Source organism: Pantherophis guttatus, chromosome 2, assembly GCF_059756535.1.
Source record: "Pantherophis guttatus breed Tessera chromosome 2, ASM5975653v1, whole genome shotgun sequence".
NCBI lineage: Eukaryota > Metazoa > Chordata > Lepidosauria > Squamata > Colubridae > Pantherophis > Pantherophis guttatus.
Window position 1 is genome coordinate 196,087,868 of NC_142064.1, and position 20,063 is coordinate 196,107,930.

Below are 20,063 nucleotides of genomic sequence, written 5' to 3' on the forward strand. Positions count from 1 at the left end.
TAAAAATTAAAAACATTAAAAACATTAAAAACTCATGCACGCCATTCATGGGTACCATGCTGTCACAGAGAAAAGTTTTATTCATCAATGACCCTTTTCTTTGCCAATGTTCTTTCTTAAAAACATAAACCCCAAACAGAGTTTTTTTTATTTAATAAATGTAACTTTAAAGGGACTGGAGAGATTTTACAAACATGTATTTATTCCTATGTGTTTTAACTAATAAAAAAAATGATTAAAAAAATCAGAACTGAGAAGAAGCTTATTCTGAAAAAATAGAAGATGTAACTGCTTACAAAATAGCCTTGGTACTTCCTTACAAAGAAATCCAATGGTTATTTAGAAGTGAATCTTACTTAATTCAGAGCAATTAGCAATAGCAATAGCACTTAGACTTATATACCACTTCACAGTGCTTTACAGCCCTCTCTAAGCGGTTTACAGAGTCAGCATATTGCCCTCAACAATTTGGTTCCTCATTTTACCCACCTTGGAAGAATGGAAGGCTGAGTCAACCTTGAGCCTGGTGAGATTTGATCTGCCAAATTGCAGGCAGCCAGCAGTCAGCAGAAGTAGCCTGCAGTACTGCACTCTAACCACTGCGCCACCGTAGCATAATAAATTAGTCTGGGACAACAAATTTCATTTAATTTGTTTAACTTTTTCTAGCAGGAAAATTTTCTGATTCAGCACCACGCTTTCTAGCTAATGAAATGGTGCCATACGACTCTTGAGAATTGATCCTTCTCCATCGTTGTACTCACTGCAGGTATCGGTTCAGTTCCTGTTGGCTGCAGCGAGACCAATGGAAGCGATGGAATGCGGCCTGGACCAGCGGTGCCATTATACTTCCCATCCGCACTTCATCCCCACATCGGTTCCCTTGGCCATCATGTTCCATGCCTAATCTAGAAGAAGGCAAGTCAGAACAAAGGGGAGTGCTTTAAAAGAATTAATAAAAGTAGCTGTTTATTCTTCTTGCAATGCATTTGTTCATGGTTTAGTCTGATTTTGCCAAATATGGACCACCCAATCACCCCCTGCCTACTGTAGCCAGCATGGCTTCTGCTGTGAAGTCTGTACATCAGGACACTGTTGAAAAGTGGCTTAATTTACTTTGATCCAGGTCAAAGATGGGAGTTCCCACTGGTCTGCCATCCAGGTCTACACCTTGAATATTAGCTTCAATGGTATTATGATGTCCTGGCTCCTGAAGCAGGAGTAGCTTGAAGATGTCAGAATAACATAAGAACAGAGTTGGAAGGATCTTTTAGTCCAACCCTCTCCTCAGGAAGGAAACCTTATGCCATTTCAAACAAATGGTTGTCCAATTTCTTCTTAAAAATGTCCAGTGTTGGAGTAGTCACAACTTCTGTAGGCAAGTTGTTCCACTGATTAATTGTTCTAACTGTCAAGAAATTTCTCCTTTAGTTTTAGGCTGCTTCTCTCCTTGATTAGTTTTCATCTACTGCTTGTCCTGCTTTCAGGTGCTTTGGAAAATATGTTGACCCTCTCTTCTTTTTGGCAACCCCTTAGAACTCCCTTATGCCTTTTAGTGCTCCATTTATTTTTACTGCTATTATCATTCAATCTACTCCACTATTGTTCTGCCTTTATACAGTATTGCAATGGTATAAATTTATCTTGCTTGTTGGGCAGCCTTAAAAATGCTCTGCTGGCCAGCTGGTCAATAAGGTCAATGCCTTTATTATGCTTCCCATAATCAGAGTGTGAATGCTTCAGCTGATTGTCATTCATGTGTGTGGAGCACTACCTCATTTGACCAAATGGCAGAGAACTTTATCTAATAACGTGCCAACACTGCCTATTTTATTCCTTGTTGAGGCTCATGCACTAAGAGTTTAATATGAATTCTAATGGAGACTCCTTGGGATAAATTCTTGCACCCTAACATTGCTGACATCTGTGGTAATGCAGGAAATGACATTTCCCTTTTGACCTAGTTCTGTTTACTTCACTTTTCAGTCATAAATAATTACAAATGCTAGAGGAGAAAGGGAACAAATCATGCACAGGTACAATCTTAAGAATCCTAATAAATCAGGATTTTTAAAAGGACAGGAAGCAATCAGTGCTTAATATAAAAAACAGCATTGACTATCCACTAAATAGAATGTGTTGGGAGAAATATATTTCTGGGAGTTTTTACCCTCTTGAAACACTACTTTGGAACCCTTTGGAACCAACTTCCTTTGGAGCTCTGGATGGCCCCTGACCTTTACTCGTTCCGCCGTGATTTGAAGACCTGGCTGTTTCGCAGCCTGGACTGATGTGGGGGTGGTGGTTCCTAATTGATTTTAAATTGTTTTAAATTGGACTTTTAATTTTATATTGTTTTAATGTGCAATTGTGCATTTTACTGTTGTGAGCCGCCCTGAGTCTATTGGAGATAGGGCGGCATATAAATCGCATTAAACTAAACTAAACTAAACTAAACTAAACTAAACTAAACTAAACTAAACTAAACTAAACTAAACTAAACTAAACTAAACTAAACTAAACTAAACTAAACTAAACTAAACTAAACTAAAGGTTTTTCAATTCAGGAAACAAAAAAGCAACTCCTAAAGTTCACTAAAATCCTGCCTGAGAACATCAGGTTCAAATTTTTAAGAACGGTGCAGATAAACACTGTGCAAGTTAAGCAATTTTGTAACCTGTGACCATGAGTTATTCCCATATCAAGCAAACAAAATACAGGTAGTCCTTGACTTACGACCACAACTGAGCCCAATTTTGTTGTTGCTAAGTGAGACATTTGTTAAGTGAGCTTTGCCCCATTTTATAATTTTCCTTGCCACAGTTGTTAAGTGAATCCCTGCAGTTGATAAGTTAGTAACCTGGTAAGTGAATCTGGCTTCCCCATTGACTTTGCTTGTCAGAAGGTCGCAAAAGGGGGTCACATGACATGGGGCACAGCAAAGGTCATAAATATGAACCTGACTTTTGATCACGTGATCATGGGGATGCTGCAAAGTTTGTAACTAAGGAAAACAGTCATAAGCCACATTTTTTCAGTGCTGTTGTAACTTTGAATAGTCAGTAAATGAACTGTTGTAAGTCGAGGACTACCTGTATACAATTCTTGCAAAACATCTGATCTACCAGAGTGAGTCAACTCCTTACCTCTTAGTGCTTAAACTTCCACTTTTTTGCATAAAGAATAATTACAAAGCTTTAAAAATCCTGCCACTTTGCCACAAATTGGGGTTAATCTTATGCATACAAGTACAGGCCTGTTCTAAAGACAACTCTCTGACCATTGTGGTCCACCCTTTACATGAGGACAGCATCAGTGTGTGGAGGGAAGCTTGGCAGCTTTACTAGTATCCTACTAGGCAGGGGTGGTATTCGCTTACCTTCGCTACTGGTTCGCAAATGTGAGCGTGCGCACGCTTGCTTCACTCACACATGCCACCTCTATGCATGCACAGGGCCTTCCACGCATGCGCAGAGTGTCAAAAACATGGATAAATGGGACTTGATTACATCCGGTAGGGGAAGCCACCCACAGCCGCTGCTACCAATTCGCCCGAACTGGATAGAACTAGCTGAATAGCACCACTGCTACTAGGCAGTCTACTCTCCTTATTTTTAAACAAGGGGGAAAATAGGCTGAGTCAGTGGCTCTCCTTTTCTTTCATGGCAACCAATGACGACCAGAAGTCAATTTCTGCAGCAAGGGTCAGTTTGTGGAGGCTTCCATCTCTATTTAGATCAATGTTTTTCCAATTTGACAGCTCTTAAAAGTTAGTTGGGAAACTCTGGGAATTAAAGTCCACACATCATAAGTTGTCAAGTTTGAAAACACTGATTTAGATCCCTTCTTTTCCAGAATAATAACAATAAAAAAAAATAGCTTGGGAGCCTTCACAGGGAGAGAGACTATGCCCTGCTGCAAATCTTCATCTTCCCAAACAGAAAACAAACATCAGGAATATGACGGAGGAGATGGAGTCATTCCCCTCCTTTTTCCCTTGTGCACTGGTGACTCTGTGTCTTTCTGGGAAAGAGAAAAACAATTACAACTATTTTCTACATATTTGTTCCAGCAATGCAGGGTTTATCTCCACTCTCTTCCTTTCTCAACATAAAATATTTTATAATGCTACTGTTGGCTAGAGAAGAATTCAAAACATGAAAAAGTCTGCAAAGGCTGGGCAGTTATTTTCATAAGACTGTGGAAAAGAGTTCCTTCCTTCGCCCTCAGTGCACATGAGGAGGGTCCCCAAGGGAATCCTATCATCAACTTATCCATGTGGCTGGGCAAAGTTACTGAACTTCAGGGCGGAAATAATTTGCATCTATATAAGAATCTATTCAAATCTGATGTATAGACCTCTCCCTACTTAGATATACTTAGAAGTAAGAAGAAGAGCAATAAGGGTTTTAAACCCTGTTTCAAACACAAGCTGTACTGCCATGGATAATGACCGTGATCTGATTAGAGAGGCTATTTAAAAATCAATTTACTAAAATGTAATGGGATTAAACTGAATACATAAATAATGAAGAAGAAATGAAGAAAAGTGGCAGATTATAAAATTAGGTATTTATAATTTGGTATTTATAATTCAGAATATGGTGTTCCCAGTTGCAATGTAGGGCTGTGAAAGCTGCACCATAAGAAAGGCTGAGCACCAAAGAATTGAGGCCTTTGAACTATGGTGCTGGAGAAGACTCCTGCGAGTTCCTTGGACTGCAAGGCAATCAAACTGGTCAGTCCTAGACGAGATCAACCCTGACTGCTCTTTAGAAGGCCAGATCCTGAAGATGAAACTCAAATACTTTGGCCACCTAATGAGAAGGAAGGACTCACTGGAGAAGAGCCTAATGCTGGGAAAGATTGAGGGCAAAAGAAGAAAAGGACAACAGAGAACGAGGTGGCTGGATGGAGTCAGTGAAGCAGTTGGCGTGAGCTTAAATTGACTCCAGAGGATGGTAGAGGACAAGAAAGCCTGGAGCAACGTTGTCCACGGGGTCGCAATGGGTTGGACACGACTTCACAACTAACAACAACATTTTATAATTATTTTATAATTAGGTATTTTATACCTAAATTATAACATAGTGAGGGCAGGAGTTATGGACTCTTTAATAGCGGGGGTTTTCAAACAAGGGAGAGATGGTCACCTGTTGTAGACAATTTAGTGAATTCCTGAACTGAGCAGGGTTGGGCCTTGATAATATTTAAGTTCCATTCCAATTCATATATTCTAAGATTCTGTGAATCAATTTTTTTTATTCCTGAAGAAGACTCCCTGAATAAATGAAATAAACTAATCTGCAACTGCATCCTTTTGCTTATAAGCTCTCTCCACTGAAATGACTGAAATCATATCCCACCAAACATATAATTTGCAGTACCATGACAACTATATGGAAGTGCTACTTACACATGTCCAGTTTCATGGGCTACAACAAATGCTGAGGAAAAGCCATCTTCATGATTAAGTGTACAGCTTCGGACTGGGTGACACATGCCAGTAACTGGAGCATAGCCTGTTAAGGAGAAGATTAAGACTGTAATGAAGAAAAAGAAAATTAAGCTCAAATAACTATTTAAGAGCACCAGTTTCCAAGTGATCTTGCAACAGAAGTCTTACCTAAATAAAAAGGAAAGCAAAAGGAAAAATGAAATTCATTACAATGAATGGTGCTGTGCTCTTAAATGGAGAGAAAATGTAGAAAGTTATGCTTTTTTAAAAAATACCAACACGTAAATAAGATGAGCTTTTTATGAAAAATCTTTACCAAAGATATGTTTTAGAGAGAGTTTATATAAAAGTATTTTACCACACATGATAAAACCACATATCAGGGTTCCAAGAATACCCCCAACGAAATAAAGCTCTGAGGCCTGAGATTCCTCAAAGTTCCAATTTATTAGAGATGTCATGTTGGCACATCTGGGAAAACCCGAATCTGAAAGCTTCCAGAGTTTCTCCACCCAGCTAACAGTTCACAGCCCTGCCCCACGCCCACAAGTTAATCACATTGTCCAATCAACTCTTCACACTCAGCTGGGTACAATCTTCTGGCAGTCTTCATCAGATGCAGGCAAAAGTCCTTGAATACGGAATGTTGTTATTACTAACTTTCTACCACTCCAGCAACAACCCCCTCCCAACTTCCCCAGCTAAAATATGTGGCAGTTAAGAAGCAAAAAAGAAAATTGTCTTCCAAAACTGACACTGTCAGATGTAAATGCCTTATTCTCCAATGTGTAAATAATGTATATATGGAACATCAGAGGTTAACTTATTCTTTGGACTTTAATGTATTCATAACTTACCACTCCCATTCCTAGCTCCACCCCTTGTATATATAAGGAGCCACCCTCACCATTCTCGTCGCTTCTACCTTGAATATTCAGTGAATATAGAATGCCTATCATAATTAAAAAGAAATATATTTAAAGCTTTAACTCCTATTATCTTTATTGAGTCTGATCCTGAAAATATTGCAACAAGCTGGTAGCAGAGGATGGTTAATTGACTCAATAAGTAATTAAAAATGTCCAAGAAAGATAGGCCCAACACCAGGGCCTACAGCAAAGAAATAGAAACTGATCAAGAGATGATCAACGAATCCACCAATGCGATTTCGAGAGAATCCGAAGAATACACCACTGAAGAAGAAGAACTAATGAGTGAAAATAATGACCAGAAAGAAATCGAAATAGAAAATAACGAACTCAGGTCAGAGATATTAAAGATACTAAAAAGCCAAAAGAATGATGAAAGTCTCATCGCGGACCTCCAGGAGATGCTGAAGAACAGCGGAGCAGCGAGAGAGAAAAACGTCATTAAAGAAAAACCCAAAGATCAAAAAATCGTAAGTGAGATGACTACTGAGAAAATAGTTGTTAAAAAGAAAAGATGTGATCCCGCGCGAAATTTTGAATGGCAGCCATCTTGGTTTCAACGAACTTCAAAAGAGAATGGAGCAGAGCCAATCAAAACGCTCAGTTCAAAATTTCTGGCGCGAAAAACACTATCAGACGAAGAAAGTGAGAAAGAAGTCTCAAACTCTTCAGATGATCCAAAATCAGAAAGTGAAGACGATTTAACAAAATCTCAAGTAAAATCAGCAATGAAAACGCTTTTTGCTGCTTTTGGGCCAAGACTGAAAATTACCAAGACATCTACGAAGAAGCAAGAAATCAAACCGGCGACTCAAGACCTGCACGCTCCCATCCTGACTTCGAAAGCGACGACGCCCGAGCCCAGAGAGCCATGCCGATTTCGCCCTACACCACAGACAAAATCGAATACCAACGCACACAAAAAGAAGAAAAGAACCGTCACCACCACCAGAACCCCAAAAACCGAGCCAGAGACCGACTCATCTGAGGAGGAGCGGATCGAGAGAGCTGAAAGGGAGAGAACCTTCCACGACGCCACCAAAGAAGAAATGAGCAACGCGCATGTGCGAAACTACGTAGACGACCCAGAAGGACTTGAACTGGCCAGAGAACCGCGCAGACTCATTGCAAGCATCCCAATGCCGTTCTGTAATTTCCTGCACTTGAGAGATCACGGACTGCCCCAGGTTGTAAGTAATGGACAGAATAATGTAGGTAACTTACCCAGTGACTTCCCAAAACTTAGAATTGATGGCATTAATTTACAAGAGTGGTATCAACAGCTTCAGGTTATTTTCATGAAAGAAAATTTACTATTCTTTATAACTAGCCCTCCAAGAAGACCTTGGACTTTAAAAATAGATTGTTTACATCATAGAGCATTTTTCATAATAATATCTAGCGTGTCTCCTGCAATGTATCATAGCATCAAACCAAACCTAACTGTATCAGAAATAATTCAATGCATGTTTAATCTATTTCACAGCGATAGCGTAGCTACAACCACAAGAATGTCTAAGGATTTCTTTTCCTCTAGAGTAAAACCAGGGGTTTCTATAAGTGAGCATTTGATAAATCTAAACAAAATAAGAGCTGAGCTACAATTGAGGGGGGAAGTGATTTCAGATCAAACAATGAAAAGTGTTATTATCAATTCACTTGATCCATCATGGGATAGCTTTATGTCACACTTAGATACCATTAATTTGGGATATTTATCCATAGAAAGTCTATCTAACAAATTGATAGCAGAAGACAATTCAAGAAAAAATCGATCCAGTAACCAAACAGACCACAAACCTTTTAGGAAAGTAGTCTTTCAAGATAAACATAATGAGGCCTTTAGATGCTACAATTGTGGATCCAGGGAACATAGTAGAAGAGACTGCCCCAAAGTCTCAAGAGAGAGACATAGACCAGAATATAGGAGCAAATATAATTACAGACAATCTTCCACAGATAGACACAAATATAGAAGCCCACCAAATTACAAAGAAGGTAGAGGGGGTAGAGAAAATTCAAAAGAGAGGAAATCTGGGTCACTGAATGGGCTAAATAAACAAGACAGCACCAGAACACAGCAGGATGAGAATAACAATTGGCTTATTGATTCTGGTGCAACAAATCACACCACCAACAACAAAAGTATATTATCTTCATTTATAGAAGATAAGTTTGTGATAAAGGTAGCTAATCAAGATAAGGTTCAAGTACTAGGCAAAGGAAATGTGACCTTGCCTGGTCTAGGGAAAATAGAGGGGGTATTATTAATCCCAGAAATACCTCACAACATACTAAGTGCCATAAAATTAAGCAGAGAATCTGATATCAATATAGTTTTCTCAAAGGGGAAAGCAACTATAGAAAAGAACAAAACAAATGTAGGTACTGTAATGATAAAAGGAGGTCTACCCTATCTGATAACTAAAGAAAGATGTTTACATAACATTGATTCAAATATGGAAGATTGTATTGAAGCAGATGATGAAAATGTCAGTAACAGTGACAATGATGAGTGTAGAATAACTCATGATCACAAAAATACATACAAGGAAAAGAAACCAAAAATAGGTAAACCAATTCATGATGAGTGTGCTCACATCTTACACAGGAAGTTAGGACATGCAAGCTTTCCTGTAGTACAAAAAATGACTGAACACGCAGAAGGTGTCAAAATAAAAAATTGTGAAAATTATTTGGAATGCTCAGTATGTAAGTCCACCAAACTAAAAACCAGTCCCAGACCAAAAAAAATCTAACAGATCAACTAACAATATTTTTGATTTGGTACATATGGACTTAGTTGGTCCATTAAGTCCCTCAATTACCTATAGAAAACGTTACTTCCTAACAATAGTGGATGACTACAGCCGATATGGTTTTGTTTACACATTAAAGCACAAGGATGAAACATTTCAGAAATTTAAGGAATTCTACAAACGTATAGAAACACAACATAATATCAGAATAAAGCAAATTATGACAGATAGGGGATGTGAGTTCATGTCTAAAGAATTCTCCCAATGGTTAAAGGATAGAGGAATGTTACATTTCACGTCCAATCCTTTTTCTGCATTTCAAAATGGAGTTGCAGAGAGGAAAAATTCCACACTACAAACCATGATTAGGTGCACATTAGAGGATGCTGGTTTAGGCAAACAATTTTGGTCAGAGGCATTACATTATTCGAATTACACTCAAAATAGAACCTGGTCCAGTATTGTGAATAAGACACCATATGAGGTGATGTACAATAGAAAACCCAAATTATCACACATGCACATATTTGGAGTCACTGCAGACGTACACATACCTAAACAATTGAGGAGAAAGGGAGAAAACGTATCCAGAAGATTAAGATTCATGGGATACGAAACTGGAACCAAAGGGTACAGATTTATTGATAGTAATAACAAATTTATAGTATCCAGAACAGCTGTGTTCCATGAACAGGCCAATTGGTCAAAATTGCACCTTAATGAAATATTTCCTAATAAATGTAAAGATACGATATCTTGCGAGGAAGGAACAACAGAAAATCAAAATATTAACAAAAGTAAGAACAAAACCAAAACTTGGACTAATAGTCAGCATAAAATAAAGACAGACACATTAACAAAAAAGGAAGCTAGATATTTGCATGATAACCATAGCAAGCCTGAAAGAACTATTAGAAACAATAGAAACCAAATACCAAATAAATACAAAGATTACATAATGCATATGAATGGAGAACAAATAACACCTAATACATATGAAGAAGTATTGAAACTTCCACATGAAGAAAGAGAAAAATGGGAACTAGCTATGGAAAAAGAGATGGAAAGTTTACAAGGATTAAATGTATTCACACCTGCGATCGCACCTAAGGATAAAACAATTATAGGTACCAGGTGGATTTATAAAATTAAGAACTTAGAAGGAGGCAATACCTTATACAAGGCTAGACTAGTTGCACAAGGCTATGCACAAAAATATCCAGAAGACTATACTGATACATATTCACCCACAGTGAGAACAGAGAGTGTCAAAACAGCCCTTGTAGTAGCATCTGCACTCAATCTGGACGTATTCCAATATGACATACAGACCGCATACTTACATGCAAAATTAGATAAGGAAATATATGTAAGAGCACCACACAGTCAATACACTAATAAGAACGAAATTTGGTTATTAAATAAGAGTCTGTACGGATTAAAGCAATCCGGCAAAAGATGGTACGATTGCTTGGTAAAAGTACTTAAGACCATGGATTTCAACGCCACCACTGCTGATAACTGTTTCTTTGTAAAAAAGAGTAATGATCATATTGAATTTGTATTAATTTACGTGGACGATATTTTATACATTGGAAAGCATAAAGAGAGCAGGGAAATCTTTGTAAATAAGTTAAATGAACACTTCTCACTGAAATCTCTGGGTAAAGTGAATAAATACCTTGGTGTGCAAATTAACAAAACTAAAAGGGGATTCAAACTTACACAGAAAGATAAAATCATCGAACTCCTAAACAAATGTAACTTAAATAATGCTAAAACCTGTGACACCCCTATGCAAACTGATTTTCTTAGAAACACTGATGAATCTTCCCCTGAGTTTAAAGACAACACATTTTACAGATCAGTTATAGGTTCACTCCTTTATATATCTAATTGGACTAGGCCAGATATTGCATTACCTCTCAATCTATTGTCAAGATATGTTAGTAAACCAACCTTGTATCATTGGGAAGCTGTCAAAAGAATTCTAAGATATCTGAAGGGTACATTAGATTTTTGTTTAATGTTGGAACCCAATAATGACAGAGAACCAAAAATTACTTGTTATGCTGATGCAGATTGGGCTGGTGATACATCATGCAGAAAGAGTACTTCTGGTTATGTTTTTCTATTGAATGATTGTCCAGTTTACTGGTATACTGGTAAACAAGAACTAGTAGCCACTTCTACTACAGAAGCGGAATATGTTTGTTTGTCCAAAGCTGCAAATAACCTTGTATGGTTCAATGATCTGATCACTGATGTTTGGAAGAAACCCACCTTACCATTTATTATGCATGAAGACAATAAAGCGGCCATTGAAATATCCAGATCCGATGCAATTGGACAAAGGTCCAGGCATATTGATATAAAGTTTAAGCATGTGAGACAACTGTCTCAAGACGGATTCATTAAAGCAATACATTGCGATACTTCTGAACAATTAGCTGACATATTAACAAAACCCTTACCTTCTAAACAACACAAATATTTAACTTCTAAATTATATGTATTATATTGTCCTGAATCAGAATGTAATTGGTGTTGTGTAACGAACCGGCATTTAGAGGGGGATTTGTCAGATGTAAATGCCTTATTCTCCAATGTGTAAATAATGTATATATGGAACATCAGAGGTTAACTTATTCTTTGGACTTTAATGTATTCATAACTTACCACTCCCATTCCTAGCTCCACCCCTTGTATATATAAGGAGCCACCCTCACCATTCTCGTCGCTTCTACCTTGAATATTCAGTGAATATAGAATGCCTATCATAATTAAAAAGAAATATATTTAAAGCTTTAACTCCTATTATCTTTATTGAGTCTGATCCTGAAAATATTGCAACAGACACCACAAATATTTTAGGAAGAAATATGTACGGTTGAAATGTAATAGGAAATAAGATGCAATGGCTATAAAATGAGTGTGTACAAAATGGCACCTAATCAGCAATTAGGAATGTGCATCAGATTTTCCCAAATCAAAACTATTTTGGAGAGGTTCACTGCTGAAGTGTATCAGGACCCTATTCAGAATAAACAATAGAAAGTTGTACCAGTGATATAGAATGTCATAAAAAGCACCTTAAAAAGCTTCACCATCCTAATATTGCTTAACGCATTGTAAGCCGCCCTGAGTCTCCGGAGAAGGGTGGCATATAAATCAAATAAAAAAAAAATATGGAAAATGCCAAGGTGGGACCTTGGACATGGACAAAAAACAGAATTTAGTGACTGACATTTCAGTCACTACAGGGAAGTCTTCTTTGGAATATTCTGTTCCAAACAGAATTTGGAATATTCTGTTCTCTGATCTCTTTAGTTCCTGCTTATCTGAGCAGGAATAATACTGAAAAGCTTCTATGGACTGAAGGATCTCTCTGTAGCTAGAAAATCTTCCTAATCTGTTGTCCTTCCAACTAATCCACATTCTTCCAAAGAAATCTTATTCATTGAATAATAATAATTCGGTTCCTCACCTAAAGATGTGCATCAGTACTAAATTACTCATTAATATAATCCCAATCTTTTCTTCAGCAGTTACTATTACTACTATTATCATGATGATTGTTAATTTGCTTCCAACTCCAGCACTGTTCAGCAACCAGAGTATAAACTTTACATCACTCAAGCAACCACCCACTTATGTAAATCAGCAGAATGAAGCGAATTCCTTATTTTCAGGAATAAAATAAAACCTGTAGATGCTGCAGACCTTTACGAGAATCGAGTGATCTAATCATCCTTATGCAACTAAGTTACACAATCACTTCCAAGAAAACAAAAACTTGTGAGTGAAATTAAATCTGTAGACTTTACAGTACTAGGTGAGTGCAATATGCATTCAGGGAAATACACACAATTTTGAACACAACTTAGGTAACTGAAACAACAACAGAGAAAAGGCAATATCCACATTTATTTGTGACTAAAAACCCTTAGATTTTTTTTGCATAAAAAGAAAAGAAATGAATTTGTAATTAGATAGATTATATAAAGAAGAGAGTTATAGCTTTAGACCAGGAGTGTCAAACTCGATTTCATTGAGGGCCATATCTGAGTTGTGCTTGACCTCGGGGGCCAAGCTGGGTGTGGCCAGGGTGGGCATGGCCAGTTCAAAGTCACTCGTGTTGGGGGCATCTGTAGTGGCCAAGTGCTAAGGCAGGACTTCCCTCAGACCCTCCCTCACTCTCATTATAAACATAATTTCCTTCCTTCCTTCCTTCCTTCCTTCCTTCCTTCCTTCCTTCCTTCCTTCCTTCCTTCCTTCCTTCCTTCCTTTTCTCTTTTTCCTTCCCTTTTCCTTTTCCTTTCTTCTTCCTCCTGCAGCCCTCTGCCAGCAACAATGGAGTTCAGCGGGGATGCGTGTTGCCCTTTCATTTTCCCAGGGCAGCCCCGTGGGCCAGATCTAATTATCTAATTATATTTATAGCTGCTGTGAAGAATCAGAAGCCTCTTCTTTATGCCTTTATATCTTGCTTTTTTCTATTATTTCTTTATTTCCTTTTCACTCTTTCTGTTCAATTTTTTTTGCAGTTCTTGTTCTTATTATTGTTCTTAAAAACTTTCATATAAATTAAGTATTTAAAAAAGGTAACTGAAATTGAACCAGCAGATTGCCCAGCACTTAATTATGAATGAATTCCCTGCTAACTTTTAACCAACTGAGCCGACCATGAATTTAGCTGGAGAAGAAAGGATTGAATTGTAGTTTTCAGTCATGGTGTTTTATTTCCTTTTGTTTTTATATTCCTTGTGAAATATGTGGGCATCATAGCACTGCTAAAAAAAAATCTTGTAAATGAAATATGTTCTTCAGTTCAGAAATACATTTCAAGAAATTACTATGCTTTCCAACTAAAACATTTAAGATCTGTGTCCCAAAGTAGTTGCACTGCATTTGGCAAGGATATTAACTTGCAAGATTACTTTGGCTTTGTTAAGAAGAAAAATGTTTAGAAATCCCTGAACACTGAAGAATAAATCTGAAACAACTTGACACAGGCCAATTACAGAGAAACAGATATGGGCTGAATATTCCTTCTAAGGAGTGGGGAGGAACACATATTATCCTGCCTTCTAGTACTTTCTGAGCTGATAGATTAGTTAGTGGGCCTTCATAGCATATTCACATAAGACACCCCCCTCCAACTTGGCATCCTTTGGATGCAGAAGTCAACTCCGAGAATTCCCCACTCAACATGCTCACTGCAAAAAATTTGAGAGGGTGCCCATGTTAAAATGGCTGAGGTAGGCAAACCATTCTTTAGCTGTTTAAACTATCTATTAAACTATCTCTGTTTAAACTACTAGACAGCAACACCACCAGATGGTTTCGTAAGTGGCTGACCAACTGAACTCAATGTGTAGTCCTCAATGGAATTGGGGGGAAGTATGCAGTGGGGTACCCCAAGGCTCTGTTTTAGGCCCAGTACTCTTCAACATCTTCATCAATGACTTGGACAAGGGGATAGATGGGGAACTCATCAAATTTGCAGATGACACCAAGCTGGCAGGAATAGCCAACACTCCAGAAGATAGGCTCAAGATACAGAAGGATCTTGACAGACTTGAACATTGGGCGCTATCTAATAAAATGAAATTCAATGATGAAAAAAATAAGGTTCTACATTTAGGCAAGAAAAACAAAATGCACAGGCACACTATATGTGGTACCTTGCTCAATAGTAGTAACTGTGAGAGGGATCTTGGAATCCTAGTGGACAACCATTTAAATATGAGCCAGCAGTGTGCAGCAGCTGCCAAAAAAGCCAACACAGTTCTAAGCTGCATAAACAGAGGGATAGAATCAAGATCACGTGAAGTGCTAATACCAGGGGTGAAATCTATTTACCTTCCCAGCGATTTGGAAGTGTGCCTCACATGCGATTTTGGACCCACTGCGCATGTGCAATGCCTTCTGCGCATGCACAGAGGGTAAAAAACAGGTTACTTCCTGGTTAAAACCAGGAAGTAACAATGTCCAGGCGGGGTGGATGGAGACTCATGCTGCTGCCGCTACCAGTTTTCTGAACCACCTGCCACTGCCGCAACTGGTTCGGCCAAACTAATTCGAACCGGTAGGATTTCACTCCTGATTAATACCACTTTATAATGCCTTGGTAAGGCCACACTTGGAATACTGCATCCAGTTTTGGTCGCCATGATGTAAAAAAGATGTGGAGACTCTAGAAAGAGTGCAGAGAAGAGCAACAAAGATGATTAGGGGCCTGGAGGCTAAAACATATGAAGAACAGTTGTAGGAACTGGGTATGTCTAGTTTAATGAAGAGAAAGACTAGGGGAGACATGATAGCAGTGTTCCAATATCTCAGGGGCTGCCACAAAGAAGAGGGAGTCAAGCTATTCTCCAAAGCACCTGAGGGTAGGACAAGAAGCAATGGATGGAAACTAATCAAGGAGAGAAGCAACTTAGAACTAAGGAGAAATTTCCTGACAGTTAGAACAATTTGTGGAACAAATCAGTGGAACAACTTGCCTCCAGAAGTTGTGAATGCCCCAACACTGGAAGTTTTTAAGAAGATGTTGGATAACCATTTGTCTGAAGTGGTGTAGGGTTTCCTGCCTAAGCAGAGGGTTGGACTAGAAGACCTCCAAGGTCCCTTCCAACTCTGTTATTCTATTCTGTTCAACTGCTACCAACAGATTAAGAAAAAGCTAAAATGTCATAGTCTTTATAATATTAATTAGGGAACTCTTCTTCAAGTAGTCCTTGTTTAACTCTATTAAACTCTGTTATTCTATTCTATTCTTTCTCCCTAAACATGAGACCTAGGAAAGAGAGGCCATTTAAAAGATCAGATTATGTTGGTGACAGCCAATAGTATTTTAGCCTTCAAAGGTTTTAGCTGCTGGTGTGGAGAAGGACAAACCATAGTATGTCTCAGAGAGTCAATGCATGGCTCTTTGGCTGAATGGTTGAGTGGGTTCAGCATAGAAAATCCAGGAGCTCAGTGAGAAAATAGTGGAGGCCTGCATAGGATCTATAGAATGTCATTTATCCATCTGTGCTCAGTAGCAAAGCATTAATAATTTAGATTTGTTTTTCACTGAATGGCCTGGTTAACAGTACAAGTTAGATAGGGTGATTGGTAGTAAGTTACTCACCTTGCATTCCAGAAGGTCCAAAGTCCTGCCTTGTGAGAAAAATTGCATGGTCATGATATTCTGCATGTCCAGTATCAGGTTTTTGTTGTAGATAGGCCCAACGACACACATTCTCTAAACTTTGAGAAGGATTGCCAATCTCAATTAAACTCATGGACTAGAAAGAAAAGAAAAGAAAGAAGTTAGATTGATTTTAACTAACTTTTTCAGTAATACACAGAAGATCCAGATGTAAATTTGTTTCACCATAGAGTTACTATCCTGTTATGGAAATGCTGCATCCAGATTGAGATACCTGGTGGGTACAAGTAATTTGTTATTCTCTGAATGAGGAATTCCACAGGAAATAGAATTACAGATGATATTAAACCAAAGAAAATTTATTTTTCCACTCAGTTGTATATTGATGTAGGAATCCCAGTTCTATAGCATCACCAGAATTATATATACATTTAGTAGCATTTTTTTTAAAAAAAATCTGAATTCTGAAACAACATAAATATGAGAGCATTTTTGCTTTTTAAAAAATAATGAGACATGAGACAAAGAGCAGCTTCTTAGACAGAGTTATGTTCTGACATGCCTAACACAGTAAACAATTATAGTACATACATATCACCTCAATTGTTTATTTTATTTTTTACATTTTAAAAAATTGGGAGTAGGAATGACTGCTATTTTGGTGATTTTTTTGAAGGAACAGGTTTTAAATAAGACTTCTATTATGACTTTTGTACAAATGATGTAGCAAGCATGCCTCAATTGTCTATTACTATATGAGTAGCTATTCTAAACCAATTGGGTAAAAGAATATCATCTGTGTTTTCCAGCTCACATATCAAAGTGGAAGAATAATTATGCTACAATATTTTCCTCCCTTCTTATCCATAGAAGTATCCACCCTAATTTATGTAGTCATATGGAAATAAACACTATAAAATTATATAAATTTGCCTTAATATATTAGTAGTCAAGAAAACTGATACAAGGACTATAGTACTAGGAGTAATGGCAGTTTCACAAAAGGAGCAGGGTTTCCTGTTTGAAAGATGACATTTGCATGGATAGATTATTAATCTGAAAGCCAAACTGATCAAACACTCTTGTGATTAGTTGAAATAGCTCTATATTCTTCTGCAGTCTATGATTAAAAATAAGTTATATGATCAAATGTTGCTAAAATACTACCGTGATTTGTGAAAGAGGTATTGTGGAAATTGGAGCATAATTTTAAGGATCATAATTCTAAGGATCTAAGGCAGTGTTGTCAAACTCGTGGCCCATGGGCCAAATACATCACGTGCTGGTCACCCCCACCCCCATTTTAACGAAGGGGGGGAAAGGTGCGATACATCACGTGATGACATGCCGTCACAAGTTTGACACCGCTGATCTAAGGAAAGAGCATACATTTTTTTGAAATAAAAATTGTTGGGTTCCATTTTACAGAAAAGAGGGACAGAATACAATAAAAATGTAAGTTCTTCCTAGGAATTTTGAATTGTGGAGCTGGAAATTCTAGGACTCTAACTTTCTGTTAGGATGTTGAAACCATAGGAAGGGAACCAGGTTATTCTTTGTCTATGTAAGAGAAGCCATTTTTTTTTTTGAAGCAGCAGCAGCAGCAGCACAGGAAATAGCACTTGGTATGGTTCTTCAGACCAAAGAGTGGAACTTTGATGAGATTAGGCTATGGACTGGAGCCTCTGCAGTTTTGCTGAGTGACTGTTGCTTTTCAGGTCTGCCTCCACCAATTTCATGGGCTCAATCTCCATTTCCTTTTGTCAATTTCATCCCATCCCAGATAAGTAATATTTCTTTCTATTTGTCACAAAAGGCTGAAAGGAGCTTTGTTATAGGCAGGAATATAGTTCCTAACAAGATAATGTGGGGAACCAGACTTGGTCATGTCATGTTTACAAGTTTAAAAGAAAAATAGGCTTTCGCTTCCTTTTGCCATTAGAGGTGCTAAATGTGACATTCAATCTATTTTAATTCTCCAAATGCACTGCTCAGCTTCCTTTTTTTGTTGTTCAAGCTCCAGAAATTTTTCTGTGACTCAGAAGTGACAGACACAAAACTGACCCAAATGCAATAGAAAGCCTTCTCTGCAGTGTGAGAATGGAATTCTCTGTCAAGAAAGATTCATTTATGACATTCTAAAAATGTCACATTTATGATATTCCATATTAGCTTGGAAGAAATTAAAATGAACAAATAAAAAAGAAACAAAGCCAAATAAACAATAACTAAGCAAATCCTCTTTTTATTGCTTATTAAAGTAATTTTATTGTCAAATGGATGTTTTGGGTTGTTTTTTTTTTAATGTGGACTGACTCTGATTATTTTCAGCTATTTTTGTTTCCTGTAGCAATGTATCTTGTTATTGCATTTTGGACTTTTATGATATATTTTAAAATGGCTTTATAAGTTGCATGCTGACCTATTCACTTTCAATTGTATATCTACTTATTTAAAGTAAAGCGATACATTTCACTTTTGTAGGTAACTGTAGAAAAGAGGAAAAAAAATTGAGAACTGATCTAAAGTTGGTAGACAGTAATAATTTAATACTTGCGAATTCTTGTGATACCGAAAGCTATATCACATGCCCTGGAAACATATCACATTATGTAATTGATTACAAACACCCTTACACAATAAAGCTAAGTGCTGTTTTCTACTGTTACACAACATAAGCAATTCCATTTCCAAGTTGTCTGAATGTGGAAGAAAAACTTCCCTTCATGGTCTTGGATCAGGTGCAGAAGGCAGTTCCTCCTCTTCATAACTGACTGGCTGCAGCTGCGTGCTTTCCCCACCTGAAGCCTCAGGGCTGTCCTGCTGCAGCTGCACTCCAGCCAACTCACTATCAGCTGGCTGCACGTCCAGTTTCTCTCCCATTAACCTCCCCCCCCCTCACTTGGACTCACAGCCTTTTGACATTGTGTGAAATATCTAGCAAAAATTATACTGTTGCACAGAGGTGCAGAGTTGGGTAGGGAAACTTGATAGAAAAGAAGGCAGTGGTGGGTTGCTCCCGGTTCGGTCTGGTTCTATAGAATCGGTAGTAAAACTGGTGGGAGGCTCTGCCCACCCGCCACAACATCATCATGGGTGATCTGCGCATGTGCAGAAGCTTCTGCGCATGTGCAGAAGTGTGCATGCGCACGCATGGCCCCATTGCGAACCGGTAGAAAAGTTAAGTAAAACCCACTCCTGAAAGAAGGTAATCAATTAAATAATCCATAGTAGACATCCTAACTGGTATGTACATCTCATTCATTCCCTCACTGTAATGGACACAATAATGCTAATGTCTGTATTTTAGAGACAAAGGTTTGAGGGTGGAAGGCTGGGAAGTTACGCTCATGTACTAGGTTTATAGTTTGAGATATATTCCAGAAATAAGCATGAACAACAATCTTTGATTAATTTTCAGGTACATACTCCTCATGGCATCATGCAATCTATCTAGCGTTTGCTGCAAATCATTTAAGTTCTCAGCTAACAAAAAGGTACTATCTGTTTACAAAAGTGTACAGATACCATTAGCCGCATCATCCAAATTCTTAAATTCATCAAAAGCATTCCTTGTATGTACCCATATAAGCATTGCACAACACCTAAGGAGACATCATGTACTGCTGTTATCTTGCTTCCTGCTTAGTACTGATTTGTTTAGTCATTTGTCCATGTATTCTCACATATGCTTTACTTCCATGTTATGGAATTTACATGGCATTAAACAATCAACCTCTGCATTGGAGCAGAGTTCTGT

The 20,063-nt window shown here is 37.9% G+C and overlaps 1 protein-coding gene across 4 annotated transcripts in view; it reads right to left on the bottom strand.

Annotated features, from left to right (window-relative positions):
• Positions 1-20,063, bottom strand: part of ADAMTS2 (ADAM metallopeptidase with thrombospondin type 1 motif 2) — a 283,800-nt gene that overhangs the window by 56,642 nt on the left and 207,095 nt on the right. For 2 of the 4 annotated variants that reach the window (XM_034403043.2, XM_034403036.2), the window contains exons 6-8: positions 16,283-16,439; positions 5,418-5,523; positions 765-908 (exon numbers count right to left, since the gene is read on the bottom strand). In XM_034403043.2, the coding sequence (XP_034258934.2) occupies positions 765-908; positions 5,418-5,523; positions 16,283-16,439 (407 nt within the window). The remainder of the gene's footprint in view (positions 1-764; positions 909-5,417; positions 5,524-16,282; positions 16,440-20,063) is intronic. The other 2 variants (XM_087887492.1, XM_034403051.2) reach the window with 1 other exon arrangement.